The sequence below is a fragment of the Meleagris gallopavo genome, chromosome 1 (assembly GCF_905368555.1).
Source record: "Meleagris gallopavo chromosome 1, MGAL_WU_HG_1.1, whole genome shotgun sequence".
NCBI lineage: Eukaryota > Metazoa > Chordata > Aves > Galliformes > Phasianidae > Meleagris > Meleagris gallopavo.
This window is the reverse complement of record NC_139404.1, coordinates 88542413-88560753: the sequence shown is the minus strand read 5'-3', so window position 1 is coordinate 88560753 and position 18341 is coordinate 88542413. Positions and strand designations below refer to the sequence as shown.

Below are 18341 nucleotides of genomic sequence, written 5' to 3'. Positions count from 1 at the left end.
AACTGGTTTTGGTGAACATTCATACCATTTGTGTTTTTCTGGGAAGATAATTCCTGAGATGCAAAGCTGAATTGTATGTCAGCATTTTCAAAGACATTGAATTTCAGTGAATCATGGAGAAACAACTTGGTAGGGACACAACAAAACAGGAGCAAAATATTATCTAACACAGATACTCAGAGGCAAGAAATGATCATGGGGTTAAACTACTGTAAGTGGTGGGCTTTTTATTTTGTTGAAAATTACATCTTATACTGGATTCAACATAGATATAAGATGAAAAGAGGTCCACTGGCAAGGGAAGAAAAAATGCAGAAGTTTGGAAATAGTTGACACAACTAAAATAAATGACAACTTTTTCAGTATCCCATAGGCAGGCTGTAGTAGACGATGTTTTCCTGTATCCATGGAGAAAGTAAAGTCTTTGATTGATGTAAGACGTTTAGCACAAATGCTTGTCTGTCTATTTAGAGCCTGCACTACTTGTTTCTTTTAACAGATAATATAGGCAATATCTAGCTTTCACTCCGAACCCATGCTTTAACACTCAGAATTTATCCATATTTAATTACAATTTTATCACACTTTTCTAATCAAATAAATTTACTTTGTCTTCCAAGCAATCACCTCAGTATTCCAGTATGTAAAAAATACTTTCATTATGTTTATTATAAAAATATAAATGTTTCCACTACAAATCATTTTACATTAGTAAGAGGCCATCTACAATTGCACAATATATAAACTAAATGAGTAAGTAATGCTTTGAAAATACAAGTTAAAGTAAATACATATTGCCAATCAAATCACATCTATACATTGCTTATTGAACGCTAAGTAACAGCACAAAACTAGATATGTTAACAGAAATAAATAAAATGGAAACTATATTTAAAGATACAAACCCAATAATATGGTACGACATTTTATGAGCTGTTGCATTTTGCTTGATGTCAATAATGAATGCAAGTCCTGTACAGGAAGATGGCCACACAAATTCTAGTATCTCTACTCCACAATGAAGAATTGTACACTGCTATGTTTACATATGTACATGGGGATAGGGAGTATAGGATGCTTGCAAAAGAGGCCACTTACAGTACAAATCAACATTTGACAGGGAGAAAAAATCTAAGTGTAGTTTAAAACACTATACTCCTCATAGCAAAGAAAAGCAAAATTGAGTTTCTTTTTTTCTCAAGCATCAGTAAGATTTAATTTCTTACACTGAGCATGCTCTAACAGTGGGCAAGGACCATGACACAGTACTATGAGAAGACTGAGAGTGGTTGGTGCAAAGTTTTCCTTGTAATCTAAAACTCTATGAACCAGCTCTGTGTTTTCAGGAGCATTTTGGGATCTATTCCTCCCTCAGCCCACTCACCTCTAGTCTCCAGAATGAAGCTGAAGAAAAACAGGAGGAAGATGTTGTAAAATGCTGTCCCCACACACATTGTCTGCAAATGGATTTTGGTGAACTTTTAAATTCACCAACAGTGTCTGACAGAGCAATCTCAAACTGAGAAAAAGAAAGATTCTGGACGAACTAAGCAACTGAAAAAACAGCTATTGTAGTTAGCATGCTGTATTTCACAATAGATTGTAGTACATAAGAAGTGTTTTTGCATCATAAGTGCTTCCTTTTCATTTTTTCTTCCACTTTTCATTTTTTATTTTGACTTACTTTAAAACTCCTTCATTTTTTCTTTCAGAAGACATTCTTATCCCGTGAGTGCATTTCAAATGCAATCCTTTACAGAATGTTCATTACCCCTAACTCTGCTTCTATTTATTAATGTGTAATAAATGCTGTTGCTCTGCATCTGAAAAGTCTTGGACCCAATAAAAACAATTTGGAAACTGGTTCAGCCACACAAATCCCAGGAACCGATTTTTTCCCTCATATTTATGTGCCCTGTGCTACAAGGACCTTCAACAACCAGACCAACACTGCAAAGAAAGGATGACAAACTTGACTGCACAACAGAAGGTGGCATGCTATGCACCCAACTGCCTTGCCTATAGTCTTGGACTGCCAATGACTCACTGTTACTCATTAGAATCAGATTTAAGTTTAAAAATGGCAAGTTGGAAATCCAGGGGGGCACGAAGAAACTGGCCTGTATGCAGCACTAGAAATGCCTCACACAGTGACTTAAAACCCCCCATTTTCAGAGGAAAGAGCTGTGTCTGTTCAGGACCAGGACTAACATAAACAGGAGCTTAAGAGCTCACTAAAGGGAAGATGCTGAAGATGTAGGAAGACTCAAATCCCCTCCTTTATGTTCCTTTTTCTACTGAAAAATGTGAATGGTCTCTTGAAGATAGGCTCCCTTCTGATTTCTTTCAAGGGACCAAGCACAGCTTATCATCTTCTAAAACAGTACAGCTGGCTTTACCCCAACTCACCTTGCAGAAGGAAGAACCATTCCTAAATACCTTTTGGATGGAGCCTGGTGGTTTTGGTTACACTGGGACATCTACCAAAACACACCCTTGAGAGTGCTGTGTTTTCTGGACTCTCACATTGCCACAAAATTAATTTTCAGCCCTGTCAAGACTGAGGTGGCTCCAGCCATGTGGAGTGGCAAACACAGGTGCGCATGGAACCTGAACCAAAAAGCAAGGCTCCTGAAGAATCACAGCATCTGGACAGAGGTCTTCTGGATCAGAATTAATCAAAATGACAAGCCAAACTCCCACTGCAGAAGCTTAACTCATCTTCTTCAGCTATCCTTGGCTACCTACATGGTAGTACAACTCCCAGTTACCAGCACTGGGAGCAGAGCCCATGAGATGGAAGACAGAAATGCAGAATTCCTCAGCAAGCTCAAAAAGCACTATCAGAGCAGGATACACTCTTACAATTGCTAGGTAATTCTCCCACCTGAACAGCATCTGAAGACAGCAGACCTTTGTGACATGAAATCAGGCCTTAGGGAAGCAAAGGAAATACATATGGTTGGCCAGGCCAGGTACTGATCCGGAGATCAGTGGGCATGCAATTCCGCCAGAATTCAAGCCCAGATTAAAATATCATTCACTGCAAAGGAAAGAAATCTCAGCAAGTCCTGATGCTTTGCCTAGGGTCGGAGCTACAAAAAAGACCACCTTTCTTTCCTTCTGTACTTTGTATATGATGTTGCGAGTGTAAAATAATCAAGTAATTAAACCTCACATGATTTGTCAGGTTAAACCAATGAAGTTTTGATAACATTTGGCACTTGTCAATAATGCAGCCAGGTTAAGGTATTTAAGCATAAATATAAACAATAATGGGGAAAAAAAATAAACAAGAAAGGAAATAAATAAGTCTTTTAAGAATTAAGACTTTTTTTCTATTTAAACGAACACAATTAAGGAAGCTAACATAATGGTGAAAATCTTTTGCCAACTAACCCAGTCACTACAAATTTTATTTCTGTATTCCTTTCTGAAGTTCAAATAGCATGTTACAATGACATTATAGTAAATATGGCCAGACAGATTGTGAGGTATAGTCCTCTATTTTCCTTGCTTTTAAAGAAATAAAATACCTGTTACAGATCTCTTCTGTATAAAAATACTGTAAGTCTTTCTTTCTTCTTGTTTGCTGTATAGATCAAATACACAGCTTTTATGTCCTTGGGTTTTTCATGTTATTCAGTCACTTAATATTCAAATGGCTCTAGGTTTTAGTATCACTGTTTTTTACTTGGAAGGATTTTTTACATATTTTTTTTTTCTTTTGAAATTTACTATCTGCATTAACAGTCAGTTAAGAGCACCCACCCTTCAGGATTAACAGATAGAAAACAAGTTCGCTCCTATTTTTAAGGCATTTATACTCAGTATTTGAGTGTCTCAGTGGGTTTGAAATTTCAACCATTATGTTTCCAAAACTGCTGCAAAGAACTCCTTTAAACTGTGCCGTTTATCAGACATCGCTTTTGCTCTTTGATGCGACTTTTCTTTTTTCTGTCCTCAGCAACATCATTTTGGTACCTTACACAGGAACAGGGCTGTTCTTCGTATGAGTTTCTAGAGTTTTGATACTGCTAACGATCTTCTTTTGAGGCCCCACAACTGTAACACCAATTTTCTTCATATCACTGGAAAAAAGAGAATATAAACTAGGTGAGTCAGCATCCTGCCTCTGTGCTTCCTAGAGCTGACGTGAGCAGAGAGCAATGAACTCGCTCATCTTATACTGATGCACTGGATAAGCCTCCAGGTACAGAAATGCTGTTGAAACACAAATCCTGGTATGAAGAATACTGAGAGCCATTGTTTGAAGACAGCAGGAGGCTGGAAAAAAATGTAAAAACTCATTTAGCCCTGGTGTGTTTGCATACCTGCAAGAATGGACAATGAAGTAGTGTTTGCCAGTGGTGTACACACAGGGGGCTACTTCTGGGCCAGCTGCAATCTTAAGCCCCTTTACCATCCCCCTATCGACATGATTATTCTTCCTGACCAGTGGACATTTTGACTTTATGTGCCAAGCCTTCTGAACAGTTGTCTCATCCTCAGAATAAGCATCATGTCTAAGCTTCCTGCGTCTACTGCTGTTATCACTCCTTGTTTCTTCAGGCAGCTCATTCTCTTTGTTCATTGTGCAATATAGAAACAGTTTAATGCTTGCCAAGCACTCATTAAACAGTTGCTCACAGGAAACTGGGCATTCCTGGAGGATTTCTCCACTGTCCCCAAAGGGTAATTGTCATAAAAACCCATTATCAGCCTTTTTATAGTTGCAATAATACACTAATTAACGGCATTGATGTGTTTAATTATCAGCCCTGCAGCTGTTGGCTACTTCTTCATAACGAGTCTTGTATCCAGTGAGCCCTATGGGGAGTCAAGATTTTCCTGTACAATAAGTTCATAACTGTACTTGATACCTTTTCAGGTGCAAAGAGAACACCACCATATTCTTCCTTGTCACGCTACATTTTAATGTATGAACTTTCAAGTTTTAAACTTTCAAGCTTAGAATGATTAATTGTCAAAATGGAAGGCAGGAGGGAGTTTGCCCTCTAAATAATTATTTATAAAATCATAGAATCATAGAATGGCCTAGGTTGAAAAGGACCTTAAAGTTCATTTAGTTTCAACACCGCTGCTCTGTGCAGGGTCACCAACTAGACCAGGCTGCCCAGAGCCACATCCAGCCTGGCCTTGAATGCCTCCAGGGATGGGGCATCCACAACCTCCTTGGGCAACCTGTTCCAGTGCGTCACCACCCTCTGTGTGAAGAATTTCCTCCTAATATCTAACCTAAACCTCCACTCTCTTAGTTTAAAACCATCACTCCTTGTCCTAACACTATCAACCCACGTAACCATTATTAGCATATTGGAGAAAAGCAGCTACACAGTTCTTGCTCTTTGGCATCTGGGTTGATGGAATATGGGATAGGCAAAAAAAAGGAAAAGATTGGCACACATGACAGCTGTGGGAAAACCACAAATAAAGGCAGATTTTAAACAACTACAAAACAACTACTGAAGTGTGACTGAAGGTAACAAATGCTCTTATACGAAACTATGCAAAGTGCTGCCATACCTGAAGAAATTGAAATTTCCTCGACATTAGTGAGAAAGAGTTATGGAACAGGTTTCAGGTTTCCTTCATGTGTATTACAACTACTACAGTAATCTAAATTTTTTTTTGTCCATTAAACATTATATTATTTTAGCTTAAAAAAAAAAAAAAAAAAAGGAAGCTGAATATTAAAATGCTACCCTTTTGCTAAAACGTGAACCCCCAGCTCTAGCCAATGATGAAGGGCTGTGGTTATTTCAACTTACTCGGTGGAAATCTTGGCTATTGTATCACAGGAACTGTACTCCACACCTGTGAAAATGCCTTTGCACTGTCCTGTTCGAAAACCATTGAGCCAATCACCTGTCGTGCGGAAAGCTGAAATGTCAATGTTACTTTGGTCCAGGAGAAGATTCGATGGCCTGAAATGAAGGAGAATATGGTGAAAGTTGTGGATCAGACATGAATAAGAAATCATTTTGTGTCTAAAGTTATCATTCACATCACTAGGAGCTCGCAGGCTACATGCAGGTTTTTGATCATCTGTAGAATTTATCCACCACTGAGGCCAAATGTATTCACACTGACAGCTTTGACAAACACTATGCAGTCACCTTGCTTAAGAGCTCCAGCTTCTCAAACCCTGATTTCACATCACTGATGCATCATAAATTCATGGAGTACAATATTATACTACAATTTAATGTGTTAAAGTATTAGTAAAGGCAAGCCTAATTTAGATTATACTTACGTGATTCACCTAGTCACAAACAATATACTAGTCACTACAACGATGCACACTCTAAACATCAAGTTCAGCATTTTGGCAGAAGTTACACATATCAAATGTTCATAATATTGCAGCCCTCCAAAAACTCCTGGGTGAGTTATAGGTAGAGGCGTATAAAATAAGACTAGTGGCATACAAATGGCATCAAATCTAAAAATCAGATGTAAGTGAATTGCGAGACAAATGGAACCACATGAGACTTGTATTTTACAGTTTGCAATTTGAGATCGTGCTCATCTTAAAGCTGAAACTTGCATAAGAATATCGTATAAATAATCTGAAAGTGATCTCCTGCCTTTGAAACGAGGTTGGTGCTTATGAAGGACACTGAACTGAACTGATTTGCCTCCACATTCATTACTTGGAAAACAACTAAAAAATCAGTCTGAAACAAAATCAAATCAAGGAATCAAACACAAAACTCATCTCCATGTTCTCTTGCCCACTTAAGCCATTTTCCGTAAATATCATGCTACCTAGAAAGTATCATGATACCTGAAATCATCCTTCTGAAAATCAAATAAAGATGAATATATATGAATGTAATTATAATATGTATGAATATGAATTATATATGAATATATAATTTTTTCAACAAGGAAGAATTATGGTAGCTGAATCTAAAAGCTGGATATTGCATATGGTGCAAGAGTTGCTCCTAAATTGATCCAGAATTTTTTTTTTTCTGTGTGGTAGGAGGAATCCTGTTTTCACAGTTTTGAGAGTATACTTCTTCTTTCAAGGCATAAAGGTTTAAAATCAACTAGCTTTCTGAACCACTTGTTGCAGCCCACAGAGAAACAAATGCATTTCCAAGTAGAGGATTTGTCCACTCTGAAAAAGGCCTTCCAGGAAGGCAGCTTGCATGACTCACCCAGCTCTTGTCCTCAGCAATCAATCAGTCCTCACTGACCTGCTCTCTTCCTAGTCATGCAGGAAGCTCCTGAAACACAATTTCTACAAGACACCTCACTAACTCCAATTGCCTTTCTCTCCCAGTGGTAATTAGGGCAATTAGTGGCTTACTCAACTAGTCAGACGTTATTAATCAACTCTATTTCTACAATTTTTCCTCCACTTAAAAGTATATGTCCATAACATGCGTCTTTTTAGCATGCATACCATTTTAAGATAAGTACCTGAGGGGTTCTGCCTCAGACTTAAACCTAAAGACTTGTTTGGCTGTGATTTCAGAATGGTGATATTCAGGGGCATAGGAGGCTTACTTAGAGGTCATCTAAAGCAGTTCTCTTTGCAACTTTACAGCCTATTGGTTCCCTAGTTGTTGTTGTGTTTTTTGTGTTTTTTTTTTTAATTTGTTTGTATGTTTGTTTGTTTCTTTTTTCCCAGAGATTTCAATGAACATCATCTGAAATATAATTTGACAACAACTGCTAAATCCATCTGAAATTACTTCTGTCACTGGAAAAAAAGTGAAAATGAAAGGTGATTAGGCTAACATGATCAGTTGAAGATTGTAAAGGGGAAGTGTAATGAGCAGGTTACAGTTACTGTTACTAGAGAACTGATCTGGACTTCAAAATACCCTCTTCACTCACCACCCAGGCCATCTCTCAGCATTGAAAGAAAGGCAGAGTTTGTAAAGGGCCCCAAAGAGAACCAAATGTTCGAACACCAATAAATTTAAACTCCCTTACAAAGCCTAGATAATCCAAACAAAACTTTTCAATCCCAAACCATGTCCTTACTACGTTCCACCAAGATCAGCAGCTCTGGAATAACATTCTCCTGCAGTCGATCTGCTGTGCACTTGGATCAAGAAATACCACATCACTAACACCTAGACTTTTACCTTTTGCCTTGGACGAATCATGGAATTTTAGAAACACCAAAGTTTGAAAAGACCTCCAAGATCATCCAGCCCAACCGCCCACCTATCAGCAATATTTCCTACTAAACCATATCTCTCAGTGCAACATCTAACATTTCTTGAACACCTCCAGGGACAGTGACTCCACCACCTCCTGAAGCAGCCCATTCCAGTGCCTGACCCCTCTCTCAGAGAAGAAAAAAACAGTGTAGCTTTGCAATACAGCAGTTATTGAAATTGGCTACATATAAAACAGCACCTTTATTCTTGACATTATGCCAATCCTTATCAATCAGCTGACTTCTTTCAAGACCAGGAAATGATTTTAATATTTTCTTCCATTCTGGGATGAGAGGACACACCTGAAGAGCTTATCAGGTGCTTGAAAATCTTAACTTGCAAATCACAACTTGTCATACACTTCTGCAGATTGAGCACCAGTCTTCTGCAGGTCTCAGCGCAGGGATGCAGCTGTTCATGCTCAAGCACCACTGTTCACTTTCTTTTGTCTGGATTCCAGTCAGGACATGCTCTGCTGCCTCTGCAAGGGACTCTGGAGGTGCCACTGACTTCAGATGCAGACTTCTTTCCCACTGGGAAGAGACATGGTGACAGAAGACACCAGAAGCCTGCTCTGGTTGAAACAGACTCCAGCTTAAGGCCCAGGTGGGAAAATCAAGCCCAAGATATTTTTATCCAGTAGCTGTACAGCCTGAATCTCCTCAACTACTGTTTGTCCCACAAAGAGCCAATATTTTTTATTTATAGTTTTCTGGGTATAGTGTCTGGTATCCCAAGACATTTATTAAGAGTATTTATGAAGTGTACCTAATGATGAAACACGGAGATTTTTTTTCCAGCCTAGTACATCTTTTCAACTACAATCTATTAAAATAAGGACTGATTCAAGAATCACTAGTGAAAAAAAAAAGCAAAAAAAAAAAGCAAAAAAAAAAAAAAGCATAAACAAGCTGAGATAGAACAGTTCTCCAGGATTAGGAATTAGAGTGGCCTGGAAGAGCTTTTATGTTTATTACTTGGATCAAAGTATCATCAGGACAAAAAATATGACCTAATTTTAATGTAAGTGACCTCAGAATAACCAGCACTGTAAAGTATCATTTTTCTCCTTGTAGGATTCCAAACCAAAATTAGTTACTTTCCTCCTCAGAGAGGACATCTGGACAGTTTATCAATGAACTGGAATTTGTCTCACAGCAAAGAGCCTGTGATGTCTCCTTGCATGCACCAAGGGAAAGCTGGGCTTTCAGAGCATCTGCATGCATTGACGTTTTTTTCCCCCTCTGACCCAGCCCCTAGACAGAAGGTCTGAACATGAAATTTATGGGCTGGGTGATGTGCGCCATGAGCTCACACTTTACCAGACAAATTAGATGGGTTGCAATCCGTGCAGCTGTAAACGACGTCCTGCAGGGTTCCACCTGATCTTTTACAGCTTTTCATAAATCAGTACCTACTAGCTTCAGAAGAGAGTCGTTAAAAAGAAATCATGGAAATTACATGTTTGCTCAGGGGAAGTGAAATAGAACATTTCCCTCTGTCTTGTTTTTTAATTCCTCCCTCTTTGAAAAAAATAAAAAGAAAAATATCTTTTTATTTTGTTTCTTTGACCAACCATGATACCCCACTGCATTATCTTTCGACAGAACAGGATAGGAAGACTTTCTATCCTGTCCATCTTGACTGCGTGCCTGTCTATAGAGCTGTATTTACTGACATGTGGTACCTCTGACAAAAGTCAGTCAGACTTAGGTTAGAGAGACAAATTTAACAGTGAGATGCCAGTTACAAAATGCCCTGCTGCTGAAAGCATTCTCTGGATGTGTCCATTATGTAAACAGTTGGAATTAACCTTTGAGTCATCCGCAGCAGCAAGGAGAGATACAGTTTGTTATCATTAGCACAGGTTTTTGTCACAACATGAGGAAATTTTTGTTGCACCATGTAACAATGGCAAAGACTGCAAAAAAACACATTAGAAAACCTTCTGATCCAGCACAATCACCTTGTCTCTGCTAGATGGTTGTCTGGTGAGAAAAGGATGCTTGAAAACTTCAGGAACCAAGATAAAAAGAAATCAAATGACCAATGATTTCTTCTGCACAAAGGGTGGCACTCTGCAAATGCACACAGATCCTGCACACAGGATCCTAGACTTTCTCTTACAGTAGCCTATCTCTTTCTGTTCCTTCCTTCAAACACCATAACCAACCTATAGTTTTTAAATCTGGACTTCCTCTTCCACAGACAGATTCATTTAAAGTGGGAAGTATGTAGGAAACAAAGTAATTTCCTGTGGCAAACTTTAGTTAATTATAAACTGGTTTTGTAAAGTGAAATTGCTCCCTGGGAGGGAATCAGGCCTGGTTTAAACACAAATGCCATGTGCTTTATAATTATGGTAAGCTGAAATGCAGAATTCTGGTCTAACAAGGACATTTCAATATTTCAATAATAACAGGAAAAAAAAAAAAAGGAAAAAAAAAAGAAACAGAAAAAGAAGAAGAAAAAGAAAAAAAGGAAAAAGAAAAGGAAAAAGGAAAAGAAAAAAAAGAACAACTAGCACACAGAGCTAGTAGTTTTATCTTCTACAATAAACAGAATTGTAGGAATGCTAGTGTGACAACAGGAGATTAGTAAATAAATGACATACCGAGGAGAAGTAGAGACCTTGTATTTACTTGGTTGTCCCTGGACTTTAAAGGTAAGAATCCTTGGAGTTCAGCCCTACCAGTTCATCCACATTTTTTAAGTACTTCTTAGCAAAAATTGCAACTTAGACCCTAAAATAATTTGCTTTACCCAGGAGGCTTCACATCACGTTTGCACAGTCTGACAGTAAGCAGGTTGTGACTCTTCTCTGAAGTCAAAGGAGAGATGGAGGAATAAAGAGGGTTAATACAAATAATCATCAGGGAAAAGAATGCTGATCAGTTAGCCTGCTGGCTTGTAGCAAAACAATGCATCTCTCTACATGTCACACAGGAATTATTTTCTAGCTCCATACTGTACACTGGCAAAAAACCTGCCACAGCTTCCTCTAGGATAAGCAGGACATAAAATTTCAGCTTCCCCAGATGTCAGCCCTCCAATCTCTCACGGTCCTTTGTCTGCCCCTCAGAAAAAATGGTTTTAAGGGGCTTCCATCTTTTCAGCATCTGGTGAGGGTAATAAATCTGAAGCCTGTATGTATCAGTGCTCCCCATTTCATCTTTTCCTCACCAAAATCAGTGAAGACAGTGAAGGCAAAAACACGAGTGTATTACTGAGATACCTTTCTCATAATACAGCCTAAGCTGTGCTTTTAAGCATGAGAAATAATATCTCATGGCCATTTCCTGGTATTCATACAGGACCCTTAACAACAACCAGTCATTATTGTTCGGACAGTCTATGGGCTCTTTAATAGATGGAGAGAAAAATGCCTTAGAGAGCTTTTAAAATGCTTTTCTGGCTCTTTGTATCTACCATTTGCTTTATATGACTTGCCCTTGTATCTCCCATTTGGCTGCAGTGTGAATTTTGACAGACACCCTCTATAGCACTCATCGGGTCAGGCCGTGGCTTCATGCGGTTCCTTTCTCCAGCACTTCCAGTGCAGTATTGCCATTAACATTAACGAGAGCTTCACGTTGTAAACCTATTGCATCAAGCTGAGAACCACAGAGGAAAATCCCAAGAAGCACAACCGACAGCAAATGCTCAAAATACAGCCCCACGCTGATCCATCCACATTTAAATTCTAACTACATAACTCAGTCTACTGTGAACTCGTGTCTGAGTTTCATCAGTATTGTTAAGTTAGAAGTGCGAAAGTGCAAATAGATGTTTTTCTGTATATGTTAACAGTGAGCCCTCACAATTTTTAATTCTGAAGGAACAGTGGTTCATTTATGTCTACCTCAGACATGATATAAATGACTATGGAAAAAAAAAAAAAAAGTCAGCTGAAAATAGTTTCTCTTTCTCTAGCATGATAATTCACTGAAGTTCCTGAAAGTGTCTTCAGTTTAATGCCTGAATTCCACACATAACCCGAATTCTAACTAGACATCAGCAAGTACTGTTTACCAGAATCTGTTGTTTTTTCTGTGTGATTTGTGAAGTTTCCCCCATCCATAAATTCTGTGTTTGCTGTTTAACAGTCACTTGAAAGAGAGCTAGCACACTGGGGTTACACTGTTTGTATTCTTTTAGAGCAGATAGTCTCCTTTTTAGGTCACAGCTTATATTGCTGCTGTTTTTTGAGTGGAGCTAAAAATTCACGTGTGAGCTGAATGCTGTTATACAGCATTTGGCCAGACCCTGTTGGTTACACCTGGACAAGCACAGAGGCTAAACCCTCTCTAAAATGGACCAAGCAAAATCGACAGCTTCTTCCTTCAGACTGAACATTCCTAAAGGGAAGAAGCAAGCTGCCAGTATTACAGCAGGTCAGAGATACATTTCAAGCATCTGAAACCATCTGACCTGAATGGCAGAAAAGGGAACTTTTAAACAAAAAGTTCAGCCAACGCAAATTGACTAAATTTTTGTTTTGACCTGTTTGCTGTTCCAACGGAGTTCAATTTTCACAAAGAAACTGTCAAGCTAGTAGAGATTTTCCACAGAATCATCAGATTTTAAGTGGAACCAAGCTTTGTGAAAAACAAACTTCAAATTTTTAACTGCAAATGATGGCTCCGGTTGACTGAGAGCAAACATTACACTTTGTCTCAGGAAGAACACCACAGTGAAGGCCAAGAAAGCCAATCTTGCAATCAATTACTCACAAATAACAAGTAGGCCAAAAACTGCTCAAGGAAATTATTCCAGTTAGTAAATCAAGCAAGACTTCAAATTCAAGAAAATCAGGGTAGGGCCGTAAACAACTTGTTAACACATGGAAGTATATATACGAGGAATTATTCGTGCACATTTTCCAACACTTTTGGGTTTTCATTAGGAAGACCAGCTGACCCTGACCCCTTACATTTCCTGGACTATATTAAAATAATTTCAACTATGCTTTTTCTGAAAATAGCAAGCTTTCTTGTATTTTTCTTTTTAGCCTGAGATACAACAGTACTAGCAGAACTCATATTTTAAATACAGAACTCCTAATGAGTACCATACATGAAAGTAAACCTACTTAGGCTGAAGTGCAGACAGAAATAGTGCATTTATTGTTGATTGCTTATTATTCTTTTTCTAAGCAGTTACAGAGCATTATGGATTACTGAAAAATATAAATTTTGTTTATAGATGAAAACTTCCCCTCATCACAGAACTGAAACCTGGAAATTAAAGTGGGATGTGAAGTCTGTATAATAGTATAGGATACGTAGTAGTATGCTTCTGTGCCCCTGAGCAATGGCTACTTTCTTCCTGTTCTCAATCAAGGCAATGCAGTTCCAGGGCCGAGGCCCTACATGTGTTATAATGTACACATTTCCAGAGCCTCCAATTACATTTTAAAGGCTTTCAAACACAACAAATAATTTCTAGATGTGTATTATTATTTTAAAGCAAGAATAACCAGACCAACCTTTATGAAGTACGTCTGGATTGAGTTCTGTATTGTGGAAATTTTAAGTTCTACCTATGAAAAAGTTGCACAGCAACACAGATAATGGTCTTCAGTTTGAAATTAGCATAAATATAATTTAAACATCTTTTTTATTTTGATAGTGGTGTTATTTCTTTAAAAGTCTGCTTTCTTATCCATATTTTAAACTCAGCTTTCCACATTATATGTCTATTTTGATATTCTTTAATAAGCTGCAAATTAAAGGCTGACTTCTGCACATACTGTAATATGAACATTTAATATGGTATCTGGAGCATGCTAGTGGATTAACACATTTGGATTTACAAAATAAAACTTTGCTTCAGAAGATTCCATGTGCAAGAACAAAGATTCAGACTTTGAATCCTTTGAAAGTCTCTTAAACCCATAGACTGACTGGAAGTTAGTGAGGTTGGCTGATGCCACAAGCAGTGCTTGGGAGGCAGAGAGAGGAATCTGCAAAGTTTGAGACAATCAGCTTTACATCCTGTCTCTGCTGATGAAATTAAATAGCTTTACTGAAGCTTGATGGCTCTGCTGAACAATCTCTGTCCTTTTCGTTTAAGTAACACCTTTTTCTTCAAAGACCTGGGGCAAATTTGCTGATTAATCCTCTGGTGCAGAAGATACTTCAAATTTTCTGATAGACAGGAATAGAACCTGAAATAGATGATGTTTTGACATTTTTCAGAATAAAGTGAGGACCAATCGCTTCTGCAAGCCATCTGATAGCAGCATTTCCAAATTGGAAAACAGTTTCACAAATATATTTCAAATCATACTGGTGGCATTTCAGTGGACAAAATTCACCAGATGATTTTACAAAACTACTTCTAAGTAGTAAGAAATGATAATTACTTTCTGTAGTAAATGTTTGAGCTAGATATGAACACCTCCAAATTTACAAAGCTAAATAAGTCGCATGTTTTCAGTGAAAATCTCATGAAAACCACAAAACAAATACCAGCTGCTAAAACTGTCAGCAGCATCTCACAAAATAATTATACTTTTTAGAGGACCATCAATTCCCCATTTTCTGCACTTAAAATGATGCAAACCCTTGCCATTCTTGCTCTTAAATATAGCTATTATAACACTAAAACACACACACACAGTGTCTACAAAGTGCTTAATAAATATCCTGATTTCTCAGGGCTTTTCTTCCCAGTGTTTATAAAATAATTTATTTCCTCCTGTCCTAGATATACAGAAGTAAATTAATTATATGTTTGCGTGGATTCCTTCCCAGTTTTAAAATCAAGCACAGATCTGATAGAAATTCAGAATTTCTGAGAATCATTTTCAATTTTTTTTCCCAAATGATTTCTTGGCAGGGCCATGGACTAACTTGGTTATTCCTGTTTTCTCAGGCTCCTAAAGACTAAGTGACTTCAGCTGCACCTGCATCACAGATGTGAGGTACGCAGCACCACATTCACTGTTGCAGCTAGAAGAAGGCTGCCACACAGTACATGGGCTGCCTTAACCCTGTATTAGAACTCTTATGCCTAAATGTCACACAGTCTTCCAACAACGTAATTCACTTTGGGGCACAGAAATTCTTTAAATATACTTCTAATTAAACATCATGTTTTAAATATCTTTTTCAAATGGCTGTGTAAGCTTCACATACAGTTACACTGCAACCCTTCAGCCATTATAAATATGTAAATATAGGAGAAATGTTCTTTCTGAAACAAACCAGATAAAATAAGTGAAAAAAAATTGAAACAGATGAAGACATTGAAAAGCAGCATATACAAAATATTTTCAGTTGTGTGACTCTTTGGTTATGTTTTTTCCTACACAAATAAATAAAAATACGATCCCTTATAGATCGTAGCTTTATAACTGGTTAGCAGGTGAATTAAGTAACTCTGTCTCTCTTATTTAAGTTGGAAAACTTTCCATCTGCTTTGTATCTGCATGAAATGTTCACAAATGTGAAGTAATACACAGTGGGCTGAAAAAATAATAAGCTCAAGAAGAAAAATAATAAAACTGATCAAAACTGGAAGAACTATGAACTCACTTCCACCCCAAAGGCATCCAAACAACCTAAAGACTCTGTTATAAAAATGAACATAATGCTTAGAAAACAAGAAAGAACAGCAAGACATAAATCAAATACAAATATCATGCGGTTATGCCTTAGGAAACTGCATGACTTGTGCAACTCTGTGTGTACCAAATTCTGCTTCTATGGCTCTTTACAGAGCTGGATAATTCAAGGCAGGCTGAGGGACACAAAACACCGATGCGTCCAGTGCTGGCCTTGTTTAAAAGAACTCAAGGTGGCCACCTAATTAAAAGGACAAGAAATCAATCAGCCATAGTCTGTACTTTTCAAGGAATAGGAAAGGAATTCTCGAGTGAATTAGAGATAAAACATAACGTGAGGAAAGGCATCATGAAACAGTCACTATGGTGAGACTACAAAAAGCTTTTGTTGAAGCAAGGTTCACAAGCACGTAGTGAGGTCTGCAAAGAGATGATCAATAAGGATAAAAACTTCCCCCAAGGTACCAAGAAATTATTAGATGCCATGGAGTGGCCAGAAGGGATAGAAAACTGAAAGGGAATACAGAAGTGAACGTTTTGACTCCTCTCCTGTATTCCTATGAGATATTACTATAAAATGTGCTGGGGATATGGCCTTGGAATCAGATACAGAGCTGAGCAAGCACATCCTTCAGGTGCAGTCAGTTAAAAGCAGCATACCAGAGGGCAGGGATATCCTGTGCACCTCCAGAAATGTGCTTTCAAATAGGATACAACATCACTGTAACTGTTTTAAGCACCAACTTGAAAATATCCAAGAAGAGACTGGCTTTGCATCTGCAGCAGACATCATCATGTTAAACAATTTTCCTGACCAAATACATTTTGAACACTTAAGAACATATGTTGTGCATAAAGCTCTACCATTCTACCAGTAGCAGCACAGACATGGGTAGAAGAGGGACCTCCATAATTTAGATTAATTGCTTACTACAGGTGTGGAGAGAGGTGCAATATGAGTACTACAGACTAAAATAACAATTGAGAGCAGCCGTTAGCATTGATGTACTCCCCTGGGAACTAGTTCACCTATGTGTCCCCTGCAGCCAGGCCTGTTCCTGCCTGGTTGCTGGCAGTGACATGAGATTGGCATGGATCACAGGCTGCAGACTGAGATGGAAAAATTATGGGTCGCATATACCCTAAATGGCACCAAGCAGCTTCCCAGAGGCTAGGAGCTTGGGCTGGCCCAGGGCCTGAAGCAGGGTCCCACCACAGCATCTGTCACCAGCGAGTGAGGTGCTGCAGAGGAGGAGAGGGGCTCAGCTGTTTGGAAAAGCAAGAATGCAGTGCTCCACTGCAGTACTCTGAATGTGGGCTTCAGTAGAGGATATCAGCTTCTACTTGCTCTAAAGTGGAAGCTGAAAATGACAGCTAACACTGTTTTCCACTCTGCTGTGGTTCATCTGCCTCACTGGGAGGACAATAAACAGGGAACAGGTATCACTTTCTACAATTAAAACCCCAAACCAAAATATGATAGTCATGATTCCCTGCTCTTCTGACCTAGCAGACCACTTTAGTGTATCTGTATAAAATAGATGCTTGCATCAACCATTTACCAAATGGGGTTGCAGAATGATTAGAAAAAATCTGCTTCATGGAGAAGATAATGCTTTAAAAAGCTTTTTTTTTTTTTCTTTTTTTTTTTTTTTCCCTAACCAGTCACCCAGCAGGTAACAGAAATACGCACTCTGGTAAGGATGCTGATTAATGTATGTTAGATGCTCACTCATTAAATCATGAAATGTAATTACTGTGCAAGAAGACTTCTCTCAAGTATTTCTAACAGCAAAGCCCATTAGCAAGTCTTTCTTCTTCCTCCCACCTCTGCTTTCTTTCTGATGCCTTGGGAGTGGCAGCAGACAGTGGCCAGGATAGCCACACGAGCAACATGAGCAACACCAGATACACAAAAAAGAAAGCAAGGTCCATGCAGCTTACCTAGTGGCCCACAGCAACAGTGCAGCCCTCCTAGCTGTGCTGCCTTATCTGTTTCCTTCTGTGCTTTCCTGCTAGATTGCAGCAGGGAGAAGGGTGCTATGCCAAAAGCAAGGGTCTGGGAGGAGTGATTTGCCATCTTCAGTTGCAAAGCTCACCTCATGGCAGAATCTATACTCCTGCCCTGAAACAGCTCTTGGAGACCTGGGTGTGAAGAACCAGCATGGATCCCCTGACACTCTGCCCTGACAGTGGGTGGAGAATTCTTCATAAGCATTTGTGCTAAAAATAATTTCACATTTCTTCAGACCACTAAAGCAAAAGTATGAAAGTCTACTAAACCAAAGATTTTATTTCACCACATCCATCTTAGGTGTCAACACACTCTTCACTTTCTCTCAATAATTCTTATTTCATCATAGAGATGTTTCAGAATGTGTTGAATAACCCGTATTATAAATGAATGGTTTTAATGCAACTAGGAACACTGTATGGGTTGGAAATAATTCCTAGGTAAGGCATATATCAAACAGCAAAAGTAAGTGCATCTTTAAGACTGTGAGTCCTACTGAAAGCAAAAAGGTTATTGATATGATTAAAGTAACTTGTCAGCACAGACTGTA

At 38.5% G+C, this 18341-nt stretch overlaps 1 protein-coding gene across 1 annotated transcript in view; it reads right to left on the bottom strand.

Annotated features, from left to right (window-relative positions):
* Positions 1 to 207: 207 nt before the first annotated feature.
* Positions 208 to 18341, bottom strand: part of EPHA3 (EPH receptor A3) — a 220815-nt gene continuing 202681 nt past the window's right edge. Inside the window, exons 16-17 of the mRNA XM_085239876.1 lie at positions 5793 to 5948; positions 208 to 4091 (exon numbers count right to left, since the gene is read on the bottom strand). Of these exons, the coding sequence (XP_085096002.1) occupies positions 3986 to 4091; positions 5793 to 5948 (262 nt within the window). The 3' untranslated portion in view covers positions 208 to 3985. The remainder of the gene's footprint in view (positions 4092 to 5792; positions 5949 to 18341) is intronic.